Genomic DNA, 19,960 nt, shown 5'->3' on the forward strand with positions numbered 1-19,960 from the left:
TACATAGCCTTCTGGTCCTAACATAGAAAATAATGTTTGATGATCAGAAAGATATTTTCCATTAATATCTTAAAGTTTGAAAATACCTTCTCTTAAGGCTATTAGGACATTTTTCCTACCACCACTATTTCCAACTAAATAGTGCTAAATACTCCTCAGTCAATATCCCAATTTCATTTGGGGGGCATTTGTCTGGCCATATAACTCCTTCCCCATTCAGGGAAGGATTGAAGTATCAAGGCCTCATTACCCTTGAAAACTGAAAAGCATGCTGAGCACTTGTTTGTAAATGGGAAATGGATTACTGCACTCATAAGTTCCATGTAACTGTAAGCATTATAGGACCAAGGCTAGTTTCTGACAGGTGTGTCATTCTTTTCTGAGTATTTAATCTTGTAGCAGCCATAGGATCATTCTGAGTTAGTATTCCCCCTCCTTGTAATAAAGAAACAGAATGAGCATTGGAGGTAAAGTCTTTATCTCTGGAAATAGACAACTATTTCGCCTAGCAATGTGAACAGACGTTTGTAACGGTGCTGTGGGCTGGTCAGGTTTGTACAAAATATGCAACAGTGCTCAAGGCTCATTCAGAGGTACTTTTTAGAGATTTAGGCTTTCTTTAATCTGAATGGATGGCTTTGGTCTTCTGGGCCAAGACAAGCCTGTGTAAAACAGAGGCACTTGACTATCAATAAATGCGACTTCTTAAAAGGAAATATTTAATTCTTTTAAGTCCAGAGATGTGTGACTTATTTTTCCTTTTGAAGACACTGAATGGGAGCAGTGTCTTCCTTTTGAAGAGCTGAATAGAAGTTAGCTATGAAAATCCTAAAAGTAAACTAAATTCCCCTCATCATTTTTGGCAGTGTGAGAAGAAAGAAAAGGTAATATGCTTATATTGGTTAAGATATTTGATAAGGATTTGTGAGACTCCTTATGTTTAAGGAGATAGTATAACTAATGGGAAGGAAGGTGAATTTGCCCCCTTTCCCCCTCCCAGCAAAGATGGTCACAGTAATTGCATCAGAGGCTCAAGAGGGCTGGTGGAAGATGAAGTAGCCTATTGCAATAGTAGGGAATGTTAAGTTTGCCTTCTTGAACTCAAGTAGGAATAGTTCCCCTCCCGAAAAAAAAAGGAATCTGAGACTGAAACACATTCAATTTTTAGTCTACAAAAATAATCAGTCATTAAAAAGAACTGAAAGGTTTGGAAAAACTGTACTGTGTAAGTTATATAAATTTCAAAAGAAAAAAAACCAGACATTTTACAAATATTATAGCATGGAACAATTAATATATAGTTTTTCTACTATTATGATTGATCTTGAGTATTTTTCTGAATATGACATTAGGTCACACAGAACTATGAGATCTGTCATATACAATTGTTGAATTCTATCTAATATGGGAAGTGTGAAAAATGTTATGTATTTACATAACAGTATACTACTAGAGATGCCAATATTTTAATTTTTTAATACTGAATGACTGAAAACAAACTGGGCAGTAATTAACATTATCTGTAATCCTCTTACAGTTTATTTTTCAATATCGGTCTAGTAGATCTGTAAGTACTGCTGGCTAAAGCTACATTATTATGAAAAAATAATCTTGAGTATATTGAGCAAAGCTTTCCATGTAGAAAACAAGATAAAGTTAAGACCATTTTAGCAAGTTTGGTTTACCACAATTGTAATATTTTTCTCAAGCTATTTCATCAGTACTTGTAGAGTACACGAGGGGAGAAGCACCTTTAGTGAAAAAACTAAGATTACTGTTATCATGCCACCAAAGTCACAGCTGGCACCGTGACTGAAAGGACAGGTGTCTCTCCAGAAGTCTCTATTCTTGGAGGACATAAATTACAGGGAGAACCTCTCGCTATATTGCTGCACAAAGGACTGGGCTCTGTAGGGTCTGAAATAGTATGCTTTTGCTGTTTTTTCTCTGGATATGCTCCCTTTTCTAGATTTTTTATGGGAGTTGGTTGCTCTTGAGTTTTTACCATGCCTCTGTTTTTGGGCCTAAAGCTATGATGGTGCTGCCGTCGGTATTCATGTCGGGAGTGACTTTTCGGGTTGCTCTGATCAGGCTCATCACCAGGATTTTGGGGCTTGAGAGAACTATCGATTCGAATGCCATGGTAGTGTGCATGAAATCTTCGTCTCGGACCTGAAGACACATTCTGTTCAGGAAGAAAAGAGAACATTAGGACTCATTTCAGTGCAATTTTAGCTCAATTTGTTAAAAGTTAGGTGGGATTATTACATCTACCAAAGCATATATATTATATTATGCATGTCAGCATAATATAACAACAATCATTGAGGCTGTTCTAATGACCCCATCAACTTTGCTGCCTCTACTGGCTGGAAGAATAAAAATCATACCCTTCCCCAGTTCCTTTTGGGGGAACTGGGGGTGGGTGGGAAGATAACAAAACAATAAGCTACTTATTGGCAATTTGGTTGAATTGCTGCTACTGTAATTGCATTCTTCTGACAGTAAGACAAAATGACACTGGACCTGGCTTAGCTCAACTTTACCATGTTTTGGAAAATGAAACATTTTCAGTGTTCAGTATTTGGTTCAGGAATGGGTGCAACACTAGTCCAGGAATGGGTGCAATTGGCACACAGATAAATTTGTGCAAAGGACCCCTGGCCATGGTTGCCCACTTGCTCTTTTAAAAGGAGTCATTGTTTCAAAGAGAACCCCAAATTGATTACAAATTGATTAATTGAAGACAGATTTATAGCCATCACTGAATAAACCTGGACATAACAACAGTTAAGCCTATTCCAAAACACTTTTGGAACAACAGATTGTCTTCCAAAAGAATGAAGTAATACATCATTCATTCATCAATTCGTTCATTGTTCTGGAGACATTTCATCAGCTAGGTAGCTAGAGTTGGTATAAATGGAAGACAGAAAAGGATTCATATATGGATGTGAGATTAAGCCATCGTTGTGATGTCTTCAATTCATTAATCAATGCGGCTCATTTTTGACTGAAAAAAACCATATTCTGCTCTTGTTAAATTTTAAGAACATAAGAATTAGCTTAAAAGTGTCTTAAAGTCACTTATATAAATCAAATCCAAAGTTGTTGCAGAATCTAATCTTTTAATAGTACAGCATTTAAAAGAATTTCTAAATCTGGGAAGAAATTGACCTGATGAAAATAATCTCAACTATAAGATGTTTCTCATACAGTTGTAAATTTTTAATTTTATAATTTTTATTCTAATTCACAGACAAAACTTTTTCCTTGGCCTTTACCTGTTTATTTGTAGAAATTACATGAGAAGATGATTGTGTAACCGGGAGAACTTGGCTTGAAACTTTAGTTATTGCTGTTTTATGATCAGAAGTCTTGGCAGGAATCTGATTAGAATATTTTTGGTTACATTTATTTTGCGTGCTGGTCACTGATTTTAAAATTTCTGATTGAAGGAACATACTGGATGGTGTTCTAGAGGAGTAATTGTTTTTTGGATGGAAAACTACAAAAAAAAATGCAAATTTTATCATATAATATATTGACACGAATTCCAGAAAAATTAAACCAAAGGCATTATATTTACTAGCTATGAAAATGGTTCTAACAAGTGTTTTAAAGAGCAATTAATGAAGAAGCTGAGACTTTACTACAACTTACTTTCTCCACACTGTAATATCTGCATTTTTAATTGTTCAGTGTCACAGGAAAAGCGGGCAGCTCTACCCAATTCTTCATCATATTTACGTTCACTTACAAAGTGCTACAATGAAGGGAAAAGTAACATAAATAGCCTCACATATTAAATAACTGGAAAATCACACTGAAGTCTAATGTATTGAACTAAAGCTTTTTAAGGAGATAAGTGTTCCAATCTTAAAAGTTTGGATATTTTTTCTATTTTATAAAATGCTATTGTAAAATCTGATTCAGAATCCTCACATTTGATAGAGGGAGTGCTTGTCACTGGAAAAAAAAAACTAGAGTTATACAAGGGAGTTAAGCATGAGGCTCAAAATAAAACCAAAAATTCTGCAACTTTAATAGAACTGGAAAGAAAAACAGGAATATTATTATGCTTATACATACATACTGAATACTGTTACTACTCTTGCTACAAAGTACAAGAGAGATAGCATAGTTTTAAGTAAGATGCCATTCTTAAAAAGCTAGATATATACTTTGCTCGAGCCTTGTGGTGAGAACCTGTGGCTCTAAGTGCTGAAACAGATGCATTATCTGTAAACAGCTATGTTTGTTTTCAAGAGAAATACCCTTTTAAAGTTGACCTTAATTTCAGCTCGCAATTCAGCCAGCTGAGTCTCGGCCATCTGACTTGCCAAATCTGTTAGTCTCTTTAATTCTTCAGCTTTTTTCTGACGTGCAGTCAAAATATCCACTGTCAAAGAAAAAAAGGATAATGCAAAATGTTAAATACTCATGTGGAAGAGAAAACCACTATGAAAAATTAAGTGACCCCTAAATGCATGAAATGACTTCTTTCTTTGTTTAGTTATGTTACGTTATCTGTATCTTACCTTTCTCTAAAAAGCTCAGAGTGGGATTACTACCCCCCCTCAATGCTATGTTAACAGTTTTCCATTCACCTTGGGAAAATTCTAGACCAGGCTTGTCCAACCTTTCACCTTCCCTGGGCCACATTAGAAGATGAAAATTTGGTTTGGGCCGCACATAAGATAAAATAACAGTAACGATACCTGAACATCCAAAAAAACCATAGAAAACATTTTTTTTCATAAGTTATCATAAAAAATAGTCAACCAGGGAGAAAGGAACGCGGGGGGCGGAGAAGAAAGCTCGCCCGCCTCGCGCCTACCTCTCCTCCTGCAAATGGCCCGGCTGGATGTGGCAGGACTGGAAGGTGAGGACCGGGAGGCTCGGTGCAGCAGCAGCAGTGGCAATGGCTGCAGGGGCAGAAGCCGCTACAACAGCTCCGGCAGCAGCAGCGGCAACAGCAGGAGGTGGCGGAGTGGGACTCTTGGGCTGTGGCTGCCTCGGCATGAGGAGCGCTCTGATGGCGCCCGCCTTTTCTGTTGCTGCTTGGCGTGGCGCTCGGCTCGCCCCGCCTCGCACCTGCCTCTCCTCCTCCTCCTCGCTGGCTCGTTCCTCTTGCACGAAGGTTGGGGTGGGCACTGGGCCACATTACAAGCTGACCTGGGCCGTGGGTTGGACAAGCCTGTTCTAGACTTTCTCTTCTCTACTACAATTTGCAGGATTGCCTTTTCCCAAGAAAACTGAATGATTTAAAAGGAGAGGCAGGAATCACCCTAAATCTGTTGGTGCAGTATTGCAAACCAACTTAACCCAAGTAACTCTTTTATCAGTCCTCTGCAAAGACCTAATACCCTTAAAGCGCAAATAAACTTTTAATCTCAATTTTTTTTTCTTTTCCTTCTGCCACTATTGGCTTGAACATATTTAGCAAGCATTACTTGATTTTTTTAAATTTCCAGTATGAAAAATATGGAGAAATATCATACATTGGATTTATATTTTTAGCTTATTAATAATTTAGACCACATGCCTACTAAGATTCATAATAGTGGACCTGTACAGGAGAGGGCAGAGCTGGCGTCACGACGATACGGCATGCGATCTTGGAGGTCTGAGATCGCTGCCAATATCTTTGCTCCTGGACGATCCTATCGGATCTAAACCGTCCCGACGAGACGGTGAAAGTGAAGAGCACATCCTGTCGATCCCACAGACACCGCAAAGTCCCTGGTAGATCCATGAGAAGCTCTTCTTGCCAGTGGCAAAGAGGCAGCCATTAAAGCTGCTGAAGTTGGGACAGCTCCGAAACGGAAGAGAACAGAAAAAGAGAGTGTGCCGGTTTGGTGAGAACTTTTTCTTTATTCTAAGATCTGAAAGGACACCCTAAGGAAAAGAAAGAATCTGTAAAAGTTTTGACAGAAGTGATTAAGCGGCGATTTTAAACAGGAATGTCAAAGTAATGTTTTTTTCTCATTGCTGGATTTTCTACACATGATCTTATATTTTGAAACTGGACTTAAAAATATCTTTTTCTTTTTTTTTTCATTAATTCTTATTGCATTTTGCTTGGAAAAGGAGGGGGAAAGTGAAAGCAAAGAAACTTTGTAACATTGCCAACTAGAGGCTTGGAAATATTCTATTTCTCTTGTGACCAGACAAAGCTGAGAAAGAAAGAACTGAGACTTTTTTTCAAGGACATTGCTATTTGATAAGATAGAGGGAAGAGCATGGGAGAGTATTATTGCAGGTGCTCTTCTGGGTTTCTATCAACAGTTGGAGTCTGGTGCTGAAGGTTATAGAAAAAGAAAAGGTGGTAAGTTTCTGGAGAAGAGTGTTATAACAAGAGCCTTGGATAACTAAACAAAGTGCAGTGTGTTTTCTTGATATTTCCTAAGCTGTGCTACCCCTCCTCAACAGTTTACTTTTTGAAATAGCTATTTGGATTTTTAGTTCTTTGGAACTTGTCTTTCCTTTTTTTAAATGCTTTTCTTTGGAAGTTAATTTTTTACATTTGTTTTTTATTTTAAAAGAAAGGTTTTATTATTAATGATTCCCTTCCTTTTCTTTTTGAGAGAGTAGCCTTTTTTTCTTTTTCTCTTTTTGCCTTTCTGGTACTTTTGTTTCTCCATCTACTTCCAATACTGGTTTTTTCTTTCTTTTTATCTTCCTGGCTTTTTTCTTCTTTTTCTCTTATGCAGCCTTTTATATTTGAGACCTCTTAATTGGATTAAGGTGTTGAAGAACCTAAAGAATTTTTCCTTTTTAAAGTTTTCTATTCTTTACTTTTCCGTCTTTTTTAGGATTTTACAACTTTTTCTCCTTTGTGTATGTTTATGGATTTTTCCTTCATTTTTGAATTTTCATTGTTATCTAACTAATCAATTGGATTAAGATATACAAGAACCTGAAGAAATTATTATTATTATTTTTATTATTATTACTATTTGGCTTCTTTTTCCCTACTATTTTTATTTGGAATCGCAATTGGTTACTTCACAATTGGATTAAGGTCTAGAAGAACCTGAAGATTTTGAATTGTTTGAAATGAGTAGGAAATTAACAGCTCCTGGTTCTTCAACTTCTACTTCCTCCTCTCCACCATCTGGAGGACAATGTTCAATACAGACAATGTTAAGGCAAGAGAAAGAAAAAGAAAAAGAAAAAGTGACCCTGCAGATGATTATGCAAGGAATTCAAAACATTCAAACAAGATCAGAGAATATTGAAAAGAGAACAGAGAACATTGAACAAAGAACAGGGAAAACTGATGAAAAAGTCGAGAACATCCAACAAATGATGATGAAGTATGATGAGAGACTACTAAAAATTGAAGAAGATAAACAAAGAGATAAGAAGATTGGAGACATTGATACCAGATTAACTGTGGTTGAAAAAGATAAAAGTGGTATGCTGAGATGGGAGATGGACAGATCAGAATTTTATCTCAGATTCCAAAACATAGAGGAAGAAAAAGGACAAAATCTAGCTGAGATAATGATAGAAATATTGGCTGAAGCTTTGGAAATAACTGAAGAGAAGATGATGGATGGAATAGATGAGGTTTATCGAGTCTTCACGAGATATGCAATGAGAAATAGCTTACCAAGAGAAATTTACATCAGATTTACAAAGAAAGCCATTAAAACGCAAATATTGCAAGTGGCAAGAGAGAAAACATTGAAATATAAAGATAAGGAGATTGTCATTTTGAAACAAGTACCCAGAAGAGCAAGAGAGATGAGAAGAGAATACCGATTCTTGACCAAATTGCTACTTAAAAAAGAGGTGAATTATAGATGGCTGATTCCAGAAGGTTTAATGTTCCACATGGCAAGAACAGAGATACAGAATTGATTCAATTGAGAAAGCTGAATCATTTTATACAGAATTTTTCAGAGGGAAAGAGGAAGGTGCAGTAGGTGGAAAGGAGGAAGCCAAAGGACAACGTTGAACCAAGATCCACGAGAGCTGCCAAACCTAATTATAAAATATAACCATGGAAGAGAAAAAAATTGATTACAATTAATATAAATGGACTTAATTCAGCCATTAAAAGAAGGAAAACTTTCCATAAATTAGAGAAATTAAAATTTTATATAATCTGCCTACAAGAAGTACATATTAAAAAGCAATATGAACAATTGTTGATACAGCCAAAACTAGGGAAAATATTTACCTCCTTGACACAATGCAAGAAAAGAGGAGTGGTTTTATATATTAAAGAGACCATCCCAGCGAAATTGATTTATACTGATGACGATAGAAGAAGAATAATGGTGGAAATAATGGACAATAATACAAAAACACTCCTGATTGCAATCTATGCCCCGAATGACAAACAAGAAGAATAATTGAACTGGACTATGCTAATATAGTTATGATGGGAGATTTTAATGGAATTGTAAACAACAAACTGGACTATACAGCACAGAAAACAATAAAGCAAAACAGAAAGACTCTCCCTAAATCCTTTTTTAATATGGTAGATGAAATAAACTTAAAAGATACATGGAGAGAAAGAAATGCTAAAACTAAGCAATAAAATAGACACTTATCATGGTCCAGAATAGATATGATATGGATGTCAACAGAATTGTTAACTAATATTCAAGAAATAAATATTGAAACAAGTACTTGGGCAGATCACAATCCAATGACAATTAAATGGAAAGGACAAAGAAGAAGATCTAGATGGACTCTAAATAATACTATTTTAAAGGAAAAAGACTTCACACAGTGGATGGAGAAAGAACTGGCTTTTTTCTTTAGAGAAAACAAAAAAGAAGATATATCAATTCAGAATGTATGGGATACAATGAAGGCATATGCCAGAGGCTCGATAATAGACTATACAAGGAAAAGAAATACCATGAAAAGATTAGCCTCTAAGGCATTATAGGATGAGTATAAAGGAAAAAGAGCTAGGAGAAAATGCCACAGAAAAAGGACACTAAGTTAAAAATGGATATAACCAAACATAAAATGGGTCTAATAGAAAAAGAATTAGCACAGAAAATTAAAGGTGCTAAAACAGAATTACTTTGAAGATGCAAATAAACCAGGTAGATGGTTAGCATATAAATTAAGAAAGGAGAAAGAATCAAGGAAAATATTGCAATTAATGGATGATCAAGGCCAAGTTTGCTATGGTAGTAAAGAGAAGAAGGAAATCATTCGAGACTATTATGGGAAACTATACACACAAGAGAATATTGATGAGGAAAGAGTCAAACAGTACCTACAGAATGCTAAGTTACCCCAGATACCTAAAGAGATTGAAACAATGTTAGAAAGCAATGTAACGATGATGGAGTTAAGTGAAGCACTCAAGAAGCAAAATAATGCCACACTTCCGGCTTGTGGCGCTTCGGTGCAGGCAGGAATCCGCAACTGTGCGCGGTCCCTGCCTGTGTTCACTGTCTGAGTGCCCCGAGCCATTTGGCTTCGGGGCTAAGCCACATTTGTAGAAGGTGGTGAAGACTGGGGGGTTCTGGCAGGGACGAGAGACATCGCATCTCTCTTCCCTAGCCGGCTAAATCTCCCTCTCCGAAGGCAGCTGAGCGGCGGTCTGTAATGGCCGCCACGTAGAAGAGCTCAGCCAGAAAAAGAAAGTGCTGGAGGAGCTTGTGAAGAAGTGAAAGTGATCTTTGCTGACTGGGACAAAGGAACAGTGAAAGTATCCTGGTATTTAACACCTATTAAAGACACATTGTTCCCAGACTGAGTAAGCAGCGAATGGATATTAAAGGGAAAACTTTTTTTCTTTTCACTCTCCTTCCAAACGGAACAGCTTTGAGAGAAATCGGAAAACCCGCATTGAAGGTATGCTAAATGCTAAAGACTATGCTAAAGCCAAAGAGATATGGATTTCTAAATATTTAAAGAAAATTTTTTCTTTTGCTGTGAGTGGGAAGGGAGAGGAAAAAAATTGAAGTAGAAGTTGAAAATAAGGAGCAGACTGCCTAGAATTTTAAAGCGCCACCATTTGAACATTAATAAGACTTCAAAAAGACATATTTTAATTGGAATTTTGTGATTTAATAGCAACCCCAGAAAAAGAAATGGAAAAAGGGAAAAAGTGTTAAAAGAAATAGTCTATCTGGATTGTTTGGTGACTTTGGATCTTTTGGGAAATCTTTTTTCTTTGTTTAAAAACACCCGGGTGGTTGTTTTGGGAAATTTTTTTCCTCTTTATAATGGCATCATCCTTGGATGGATCTAAAACTGAATATCCAAAATATAAAAAGGAAGAACAAGACTGGAAAGATACTTTGGACGTTCTTTTTCAATCTCTAGAAATGGTGGTGCGTTCCTGTGGAGAATTGATTGCGCAGCAGGATAATTGGGACAAAGAAGAAACCATCTTTGATGAACATGTGATCCTATTTGGGGAGGAGAAGAAAGAGGAAAAGAAAAAAGGGATTTTAAAACCTAAAAAAACAACCAAAAAAGATAAAAATGAGTTGAAAGATGGATATAAGGTTAGAAAACAACAGGAAGGGGGAAAGCAGAAGAAGAAAAGGGAGATGGAGAGACAAAGGGGTAAAAAGGGTAAGGAAAAGAATAAGCAAGGGAGAAAGGAAGGGGTGAGAAGTCTCAACGATGGGAAGCAAGATTTAAAGAAACAAAATTTATTTAGAGACAATGGGTAAATCTAATTGAAAAAGGGATTCTGTAAGGTACATAAGATTGTGTTATTATAGGCATTTTTAGAATAAAATGTTTAAGATATAAATGAGTATTAATATGTATGATTAAAATGGTATTGACAGGGGTACTAGCTATATTATATATTTATAAAAAAATTTCTTTGTTATTGTTCTTTCTTTCTTTCTTTTTTTCTCTCTCTATATAATATATTGTGTAACTTTAGGATGTGCTAAACAGAATCCCAATACAAGTTATGTGTGATATTAAGTATTATTAGGTTAGGGGAAAGAGTTAAAGGCGTCATACTCCAATCAGTGTACAGGAGAGGTTTTGTTTAAAGAGAAAAAATGAATGGATAGTTTAGAACAGACAAAGAATGACAAGTATTATGATTTGAACTGAGATGAGATAAGTAGAATAAAACTAAGAGAGTTAAAAAAAGGAAGAAGCTATATAGAAAATGGAAAACGGTAATAAGATATGGAATGATATATAAAAGGAACATGATTTTTGAAGTGGTGTCTGTACGATGAGTTTTAACCCGGGATCAAGCAACTTTCAGAAAAGATGTTTTATGTTTTTATGTTTTATGTCTTGTCTGTTTTTGTATTGGAAGAGAATAATGAAAATGTATAAGACAGATGGATATAAAAATGTATACAATCTAAAGTTAAAGAGATATAATTTGAATAAATAGAAGGAAAGGAAGTAATAAAGAGAAGTTCGGGATAAGATATGAAGATGAATAAATAAGGTAAATATATATATTAAATTGTGTTTGTATGGAAATGTGATAACTTGGAATAATTCTGTCTTTAAATAAGATGTTGTATTGGTTTTTTTAGAAAAAGATTTCTTATGTCATCATATTTTATGTTTTGTTTGTTTGTATATTGTTTTGTAAAATCAATAAAATTTGTTTTTTTTTAAAAAAGAAGCAAAATAATGGAAAGGCACCAGGCCCAGATGGACTTCCGGCAGAATTTTACAAAACATTACAAGAATCGTTGAATCTTCCATTGCTAGAAGTTATGAATGAAGTTATGTTAAAGAAAAGGATACCTAAATCATGGTCAGAAGCTTATATTACACTTGTACCAAAAAAGGAGGCTGATCCATTACAAATCAAGAACTACAGACCTATTTCCCTACTAAACGCAGATTATAAAATTTTTGCTTTAATATTGGCAGAAAGACTTAAAAAACACTTAAATAATTTTATCCATCCTGATCAAAATGGATTTCTGCTAAAGAGACAAATTAAAGACAATATGAGAGTAATCTTGGACACTTTGGAATACTATGAGGCACATCCTGAAAAACAAATGGCTTTGATATTTCTAGATGCACAGAAGGCATTTGATAATGTGAAATGGCGATTCATGTTGTTACTGCTGGAACAGATGGGTTTTGCTAGAAAATTTATCAAGCAATAGACGCTATATATCATAAGCAAACGGCAGAGGTAATGATAGAGGGAGAACTGACAGACTCTATTGATATAAGAAAAGAAACAAGACAAGGGTGCCCATTATCACCTCTGTTTGTGTTAACTTTGGAAGTGCTAAATAGAAATATTAGAGATGAAAAGAATATAAAAGGGATGAAAATTAAAAAGGAAGAATTTAAGTTGCAAGCATTTGCAGATGATCTGGTTTTCATCTTAGAAGACCCACTAGAAACAGCATCAAAATTGATAGAAAAGATAGAGACATATGGAAAGGTGGCTGGTTTGAAAATAAATAAAGATAAGACAAAGGTCTTGACAAATAATATGTATTGAAAATTCAGGTCACGAATAAGATCAAGTACTTGGGGATATACTTGACAGCAAGATGCAGTACATTAAAAGAGAATAATTATATCAAAACTTAAGCAGCAGATAGCGCTAGATTTAGCGAAATGGGAAAATTTACAACTGTCATTAATAGGGAGAATATCAACAATCAAGATGAATATGTTACTCAGAATTTTATATTTGTTTCAAACAATTCCAATTAGGCTTGGAAAAGACTATTTTGAAGATTTAAATAAAATTGTGTTGAAATATATATGGCAAGGTAAGAAAGCGAGAATAAAGTTAAAACTTTTGCAAGATGCTAGAATAAGAGGAGGATTTGGTTTGCCTAATTGGGAGTTGTATTACCAAGCTACAAATTTGATGTGGGTTAAGGAATGGATAACATTAAGAAATACTAGATTGTTGACATTAGAAGGACATGATCTGTTGATGGGTTGGCATGCTTTTTTATGGTATAAAGGAACTAAAACACAGGGGTACTTTAGAAGACATGATATACAGGAGTCTCTGTGGTTAAACTGGGAGAAGATTAAAAGACAATGTTATTTGAAAATTCCAGTCTGGCTATCAACTATTGAAGCATTTTCTTATCCTATAATATACAAAAAGGAACAAACAGTTAGATATGGTGAAATATTAAATGAAAAGGGTGAACTTAAATCTATAGAAAAACTAGAGGAACAAGGTATAAAGATGAATTGGTTTTCATATGCGCAAATACATTCAAGGAATGATAAAGATTTTAAAACGGAAAGTTTCTATGATAAACTGATTTAGATAAGATTTTGACAGGTACTGATGCAAAGGTGATTAAAAAATTGTATGGATATTTATTAGAAATTAAACTAGAAGAAGAACAAGTTAAAGAAACTATGATTGCTTGGGGGAAGAATTTTGGATATGGGATTGATCTAGAGAAATGGCAAAAATTGTGATCTCAAAATTATAAAATGACAATGTCAACAATTTGTATAAGATGTTTTACAGGTGGCATTTCCCCCCGACAAGAATAGCAAGAATGTTCAAGAACAAATCGGAAAAATGTTGGAAATGTCATCAGACATCTGGCTCATATTACCATATCTGGTGGACTTGTGCGGATGCTAAAAAATACTGGAGTAAAATCCACATGTGGTTGGAAAAAATGACAACAAAACATATAGATTTGAAACCAGAGATATTTTTATTGGGAATTTTACCTGAAATAAACAGTAAAGATTTGAAATACCTGATTGTAAATGTATTAACAGCGGCTAGGATTGTATTTGCTAAAAACTGGAAGAATGAGAAAATACCATCACAGGAGGAAATCATTAAGAAAATATTGGAATGTGCTGAAATGAGCAGATTAACATTTGAAATTAGAAAATAGGAAGATAAACAATTTTATAAAGTTTGGGATCTATTCTATCAATGGTTAGACAATAAAGTATAGTAATGAAATATGTACACTTTTAGAAAATACTAAATATATAAAGATGTATTTTTTCCTTATTATATCTACAAAATGATTTTAGGATAGATTTGGGATGATAATATGAATTGTCACAAAACAAATTAAGTAAAATATGATTATTTCCTAAAGCATGAATGAATAAAAGTATAGTCAAATGATTGATTAATAATGATACCAATGTATTTAATATTGGATTGAAAATACGAGATCATATACAATGTAATTGTAATTGAAGACTACAAAATGGGAGCACAAAATAATTTGTAAACCAACTGGTACACTGTATGTACATATATGGAAGATGGCCTGATGTTTTTATGTTTTGTTTGTTTATGTTTGTTTTAAAACCAATAAAAATTTATTTAAAAAAAATTAGTGGACCTGTACACTCATGCATCGAAATTCATTGGAGAAGTCAATGATGCTAGGAATGGAGTTGTGGAACAAGAAGGGGCAAGCAAAGGACTTGCTGGCTTCATAACATCAAAACGGATACAAAGATGAACATCCAACAACTGAAAGAAACTATGCTCTACAGGTTAGCATGGAGAGCACTTGCCAAGAGTTGAACATGACTGGTTAAAACAACAACACTTAAATTAAAGAAAAAAGTGGGAAGAAAGGACCTATCTTCACTGTTAGAATATTTCATTGTTCACTCCTCCAATCAATGGTAAGTTCCAAACACCTAACTGTTGAATGTATAGCAACCAAATTATTCTTCAGTCTCTGCGATATTAGCTGGAGAAATTTATGGCCAAACTGAAATGTATATGATAGTCAAAGTTATTTTTGAAATAAACTTGGCCATTTATTTTTAATTTCTACTTACTGGCTTCTTGTTTAACCTTGTTGACTTCTGCCATTAAAACCACTTCCTTGTCGATGATACTGAAAATGGAAAAAATTTAATTTAGGATATTAATAAGAAACTTGATTAATTATGTCCTTCAAAAAGGTTTTCAAACAGAATTTATGGTAAGAGTTGTGAATATTGTTTTCTGGAGAAAATGTAAATAAAAATGTAAAAAATCAACTTTGTTTTTGCTTCAGATTCATTAAAACAGATCTAGTTCTTTCTATATTAGTGTACAGATCCACCATTAAACCATTATAAACAAATGCAATCTGGCTAATAACACAATGTTTTTGCCCATATGTTCAGTTTATTTATTTTTTAATTTTATTTATTTATTTAGTAGTGTTACATTCTTATATACGATCTTTAAACTCACTAGACATGGACTTAAACCAAATGATGTATATATTTTAGTTTGAAATTGTGGAGTATGTCAAATGCAGTCATTATCAAAGTATTCTATAATGGTTTAATCATTGTTCATTTCTATAATGCTCATGAGACTCTATTATAGCTACACTGATGATGCCACAATATAATTCATTTTTTAAATTTAATGTTGAGTATATTTTCTACCGACCGAACATGGTTTCATCTTCTCTGCTAAAGTTCTCTTGGTTCATTTAACCTGTTAAATGGGATTTTAGAAGCTTCAAAATTAGTCCCTTCCAACTCTGTTGTCCTTTATTCTAAAAGTGTATCCTAATGTAAAGAAATATGGAAAGTAGTAACACATTGGACATTTATTGATCTACATGACATATTTTCCTGCTGTACAATTCCCCATCCAATCTATAAGTTAAAAGGAAACACTATATATGAGCTTGTGGATTGACAGTTTATACATAGTCAACTTTTCCTATCACTGTATTGCTGTATATTGCTAAATACTCAGAAAAATGCCACATGCATCTTTTTCTTTTTCTCAAGAGGGTAAGAAAAGGCACAAAAGAGATGTTTTGAGAGGTGTAGAAAAACTGTTTGATCAAACACATCCCAGGATCTTCTGGGTTTTGGCAAAATGTTTCTTACACTGATACAGTTTCAGTTTGTAAAATGCTATGTGCTTTGGGACATGGTGTTTCATTAAATTACTCCCTTTATGTTTTAGAACATCGTGTTTTATGGATGGAATTAACTTAAATATACTGCTTAAGAAATAACTTACACAACTGCCAATATCTCCCTGTAGATGGCACTCTATGCATATTCAATAGCGCATAGCGCAATATTGTACCAAGATCATTCCTATAATTATTGCATTAGCAGCAATAGGCAGCCGGTACCCTTCTCCAGTACACATTCCTTTTAAGAAACATTTAAAAGTCTCTCTCTTTGTAACTTAGAATTCACCAGGAAGGCATGGAAATTTCTAATGGACAGATTCTTTGAGAAGGCAAAAGTTACAGGGCAACTGAACGTTGTACCTTTGATTGGATAGCACTTGATTCCACATTTAGCTACAGAGCACTATCTTCTCATATTTAATACAGGTTAATGAGATTTGAATAATCCATTGTAAAACATCATAAATTAACATTAGGGTATTTACATAAGCTCTTTTTGCAAGGCTGTATCCAGGCTCCCATATTTGCTTTGGAATTAAGCCCTTTAAATGATTGTTTTATTTCAAGGTATGACTTTCAAATTTCCACTGTGATGTTGATGGCTGAAATACTTTGTCAAGGCCAATATTTGTCTTGGTTGCTCTTTCCTTTTTGTTCCTGAAAACACTTATTTTGGTCCATTTTGCTAACTGGGATTGGATTATCCAAAGCTGGCTTTTAGCTGATGGGAAATGCTTCCTGTGCATGAGACAGGCTCCCCTTACGTAGCTTACCTTGCTTCTCCTGGTGGGAGACTTTCTGGACTACTGTGACTTATGGCAAGGAGAGCTGGAGTAGCTGTAGAGATGTGTGAAAATTGGATACAGGTAGTCCTCACTTAATACCACTTAGTGAATGTTCAGTTACAACACACTCCCCAAAGGTACTTATGAATTTGAAGTTCCAGTGGCACTTGCCCTATGTCACATGACTGCATTTTGGACACTTAGCTACTGGCCCACATTTATAGACCATGTGCCCCATGGACATGTGAGCACAATTTATCTTCTCCCCCTCTCCCAGAAACCAGCATTTACTTCCAAATTATTTTCTAATTACTGCTGCCCTCACTTATCTCCCAATGGTACCTCATGTGACATACTTCCCCTAATCCTGATCTGTGAAAGCAAGAGGGCTCCTGCAATCTACTTGTTTTTTGTTTCCTTAAAATTGGAAAAAGTTGTGTCTAGGAGCCAAAAACATCACTCCCTCCTTTGTGGGAAAGGAGATATTTCCCTTTTGAAACTTAGATGCTAGCTGGCCAACTGTTAAGAAATGTGGAGCACAGTTTGGCAGCCATTAATTATTTCCTTCTGTCTTCACAAATTCACTTCTTGCAGAATCTGAAATGTGAAATACTTGTAGATAAAGACTGAATCAGAATTCTTAGCATGTCAACAAAGTTCAGAAATTAAAAAAAAATTGTAAACTTGACTACATGATTCTATTCAATACAAGGTGCTTAAAGCAGTTGTAATGGGATGTGTTAAATACCTATAATCAGACATAATAAAGAAGCAGATTCTGTTAAAATCGGTAGGTAGCAATAATCCAACTACACAACTTGAGATGGAAGCTAGGAATAATAGATTTTGAAAAACTAATTTAAAAAAAACATATGAAAAAAATTAAGACTCTGGACCACATAGCAATAGAGTAGAGTAAATGCTATAAAGAATTTTTGTTATCCTCATTGCTCCATACTAGCAATAATATAAGGTTAAAAATTGACCAGATTTTATAGTCTTAAGACTGGATGATGCTGAAATAAACGGAAAATGTTTCTTAAATACTTAACAGAGCTCTTACTCCACTCAAGGGCTGTGGACAAGATGAAGGGAAAAGAATGGAGTTATAACTGCAAAAAGAGACATGGTCAGAGCATTTTGGGGCTGTGGGAAAGGCCATTAGAGAGCCCTTAGAGAAGTCTGGAATTATGTTAATTTAATGCATAATAGTTGGCCATGGAAACTCTTTTTTTAAAATCAGCCCAGGGGAGAAAATATGGCCCAAGTAATTTGCCTTCAAAAATATAAATTTTGCATCTTTTTAGCAGAATATACCTAATAAAGGACAAGAATTATTTGGGTGCTTAATGCATGATTGCAGATTTAGAAAAGTTATTTGAAACTCTGTCAAATAAGTGATGAATAGAAATGCTGCCTTGCTAGGGGAAAGAAATGAGCACCCCTTTTATTCAGCTAAGAATAAATGATAGTTGTTACATTATGTATTTTTGTGATGGTTTGGAATATAGCACTATTCTATTATTATATCAATTGAATTAGCACAATGCTCAAGATTTGCATAGTAAAACTCATTCTTATTCTGGCTGCAAAAAGAAATTTTAATAGAAGATTCAGACATGTAAAAATTATCCTAGCAAATGGAGTTCAATGTTCTTAAAGTTAGGTAAGTGCAAAATTCCTTATTTCCAATCTTTTTTATTTTAATGAAACTGGGCCCCTGATAACAAATACACACACACATGAAATAGTTTTTCTGTCCATGGAGCTCTTATCTCTATGCTTGACTATACTGTGATGCTCTTTCATTTTCTACTTCATCTGTTCTTTACAGTGTAGATATTCTAGGATAATATCTATACTGTATTTTAATCTAAGGTAGCCAAAAGTCAGAAAGAATCAGGTAGCAACTTGTCACATGGAACACTTTTTGCTGTACAGGCAGTCCTTGTTTAACAACCACTTCTTCAGTGACTGTTTGAAGTTACGACAGCACTGAACAAGTGGTACGTATGATTGGTCCTTGAGGTTTCAGCCATCCCAACCGCCCTGGTCATGTGATCATGACTTAGGTCTTGGTAACTGGCTTTTATTTATGGTAGGCGTACTGTTCCACAGTCACATGACCTTCCCTGACAATTTCTCATAACAAATTCAATAGGAAGCTGGCAAGAAAGATTGCAAGTTGCTCTGATAAGTTATTCACACCTTCCTACTTCCATCAGCAGCCACCCCTGGACCTGGTCTGCTTGCGCTGAGCTTTCTGGGATACTTCTCTCCTGCCAACAGGCAGGTAAAGTGGCTGCTGCCAGGAATTTGCTTAACAACCTATGATTCCCACTTAACAATGGCAAAAAACAATGCTGGGAGTACTATTACTAAGTGATGCAGTCACATGATACATGCTAACATGGCATTACTTAATGATGGGAATTCTAGTCTCAATTACTGTCATTAACTGAGAACTACTTATAAGTTTCTCTCATTTACACATGGTGCAATCTCTAATGTGAAATATATCACCATATCATCATCTACCAGCAATGCCCTTATGCTACTTGGGCAAAATACCACACTGTGTGCAAATGGTCACAAACTTAACACCAGGTCTGAAGACAAGGTAATATTAGAGCATTTCAGCCTCCCTGGATATTCCATTACTGATCTCAAAGTAGCAGTTTTGAAACAAAGAAACTACACAAGCACAACTGAGCATGAGACAGCTAAGCCAACAATCAATTTCAAGTTATCTCGAAGGTCAAAACAATAGGTTTTTTAATCATTGGAATTGTTGGATAATGTACCTATAATCTGCGCCCTATGGAACCTCCCTGTGCAAAACCATCCTGTCATTCCCTCCCCTCCCAAATATTTAAATCTTACAACATTTTAGCTATACAGTTGATGGAATGACCCGTTGCTTATGAAAGCTTCTAACTTACAATAAAATGTAGTAGTCATAAATAGTGCAACCAGACTTTTCCTGACATCTGTTCTTTATGGAAACAAAACCTGCAGAGTTAAACTAATGTATGGCCCAGTATAGGTTTCTGATTTTTCACTGTTTTAAAACCAAGCATTGCGGTTTTCAGCTCATAAGGAATTATTTTGATTGTAATGTTTACAGAATATTATATACTGTATATTATTAATATTATATACTGAAGGTTTTAATATTAGATGACACATAAGGTTTCAACTACTTAGACTGCTAATATATACTGTTATATGCTAGAGATGACTAGCGTATCATAGTATGTATTAGACTACACTAATATACAGGTCTTTGATACTTTAGGTGCCTGTGACCATGAACACATTCTA

At 34.8% G+C, this 19,960-nt stretch overlaps 1 protein-coding gene across 9 annotated transcripts in view; it reads right to left on the reverse strand.

The window, feature by feature from the left end:
* Positions 1-462: 462 nt before the first annotated feature.
* SPATS2L (spermatogenesis associated serine rich 2 like) overlaps positions 463-19,960 on the reverse strand; it is an 87,745-nt gene continuing 68,247 nt past the window's right edge. For 5 of the 9 annotated variants that reach the window (XM_087919731.1, XM_087919729.1, XM_087919732.1 and 2 more), the window contains exons 8-12: positions 14,758-14,816; positions 4,278-4,402; positions 3,664-3,766; positions 3,285-3,508; positions 463-2,185 (exon numbers count right to left, since the gene is read on the reverse strand). In XM_087919731.1, the coding sequence (XP_087775857.1) occupies positions 1,781-2,185; positions 3,285-3,508; positions 3,664-3,766; positions 4,278-4,402; positions 14,758-14,816 (916 nt within the window). In that variant the 3' untranslated portion in view covers positions 463-1,780. The remainder of the gene's footprint in view (positions 2,186-3,284; positions 3,509-3,663; positions 3,767-4,277; positions 4,403-14,757; positions 14,817-19,960) is intronic. The other 4 variants (XM_087919736.1, XM_087919734.1, XM_087919737.1 and 1 more) reach the window with 1 other exon arrangement.

This window comes from Pseudonaja textilis, chromosome 1, assembly GCF_049901715.1.
Source record: "Pseudonaja textilis isolate UNSWEBS1 chromosome 1, rPseTex1.2, whole genome shotgun sequence".
Lineage (NCBI taxonomy): Eukaryota > Metazoa > Chordata > Lepidosauria > Squamata > Elapidae > Pseudonaja > Pseudonaja textilis.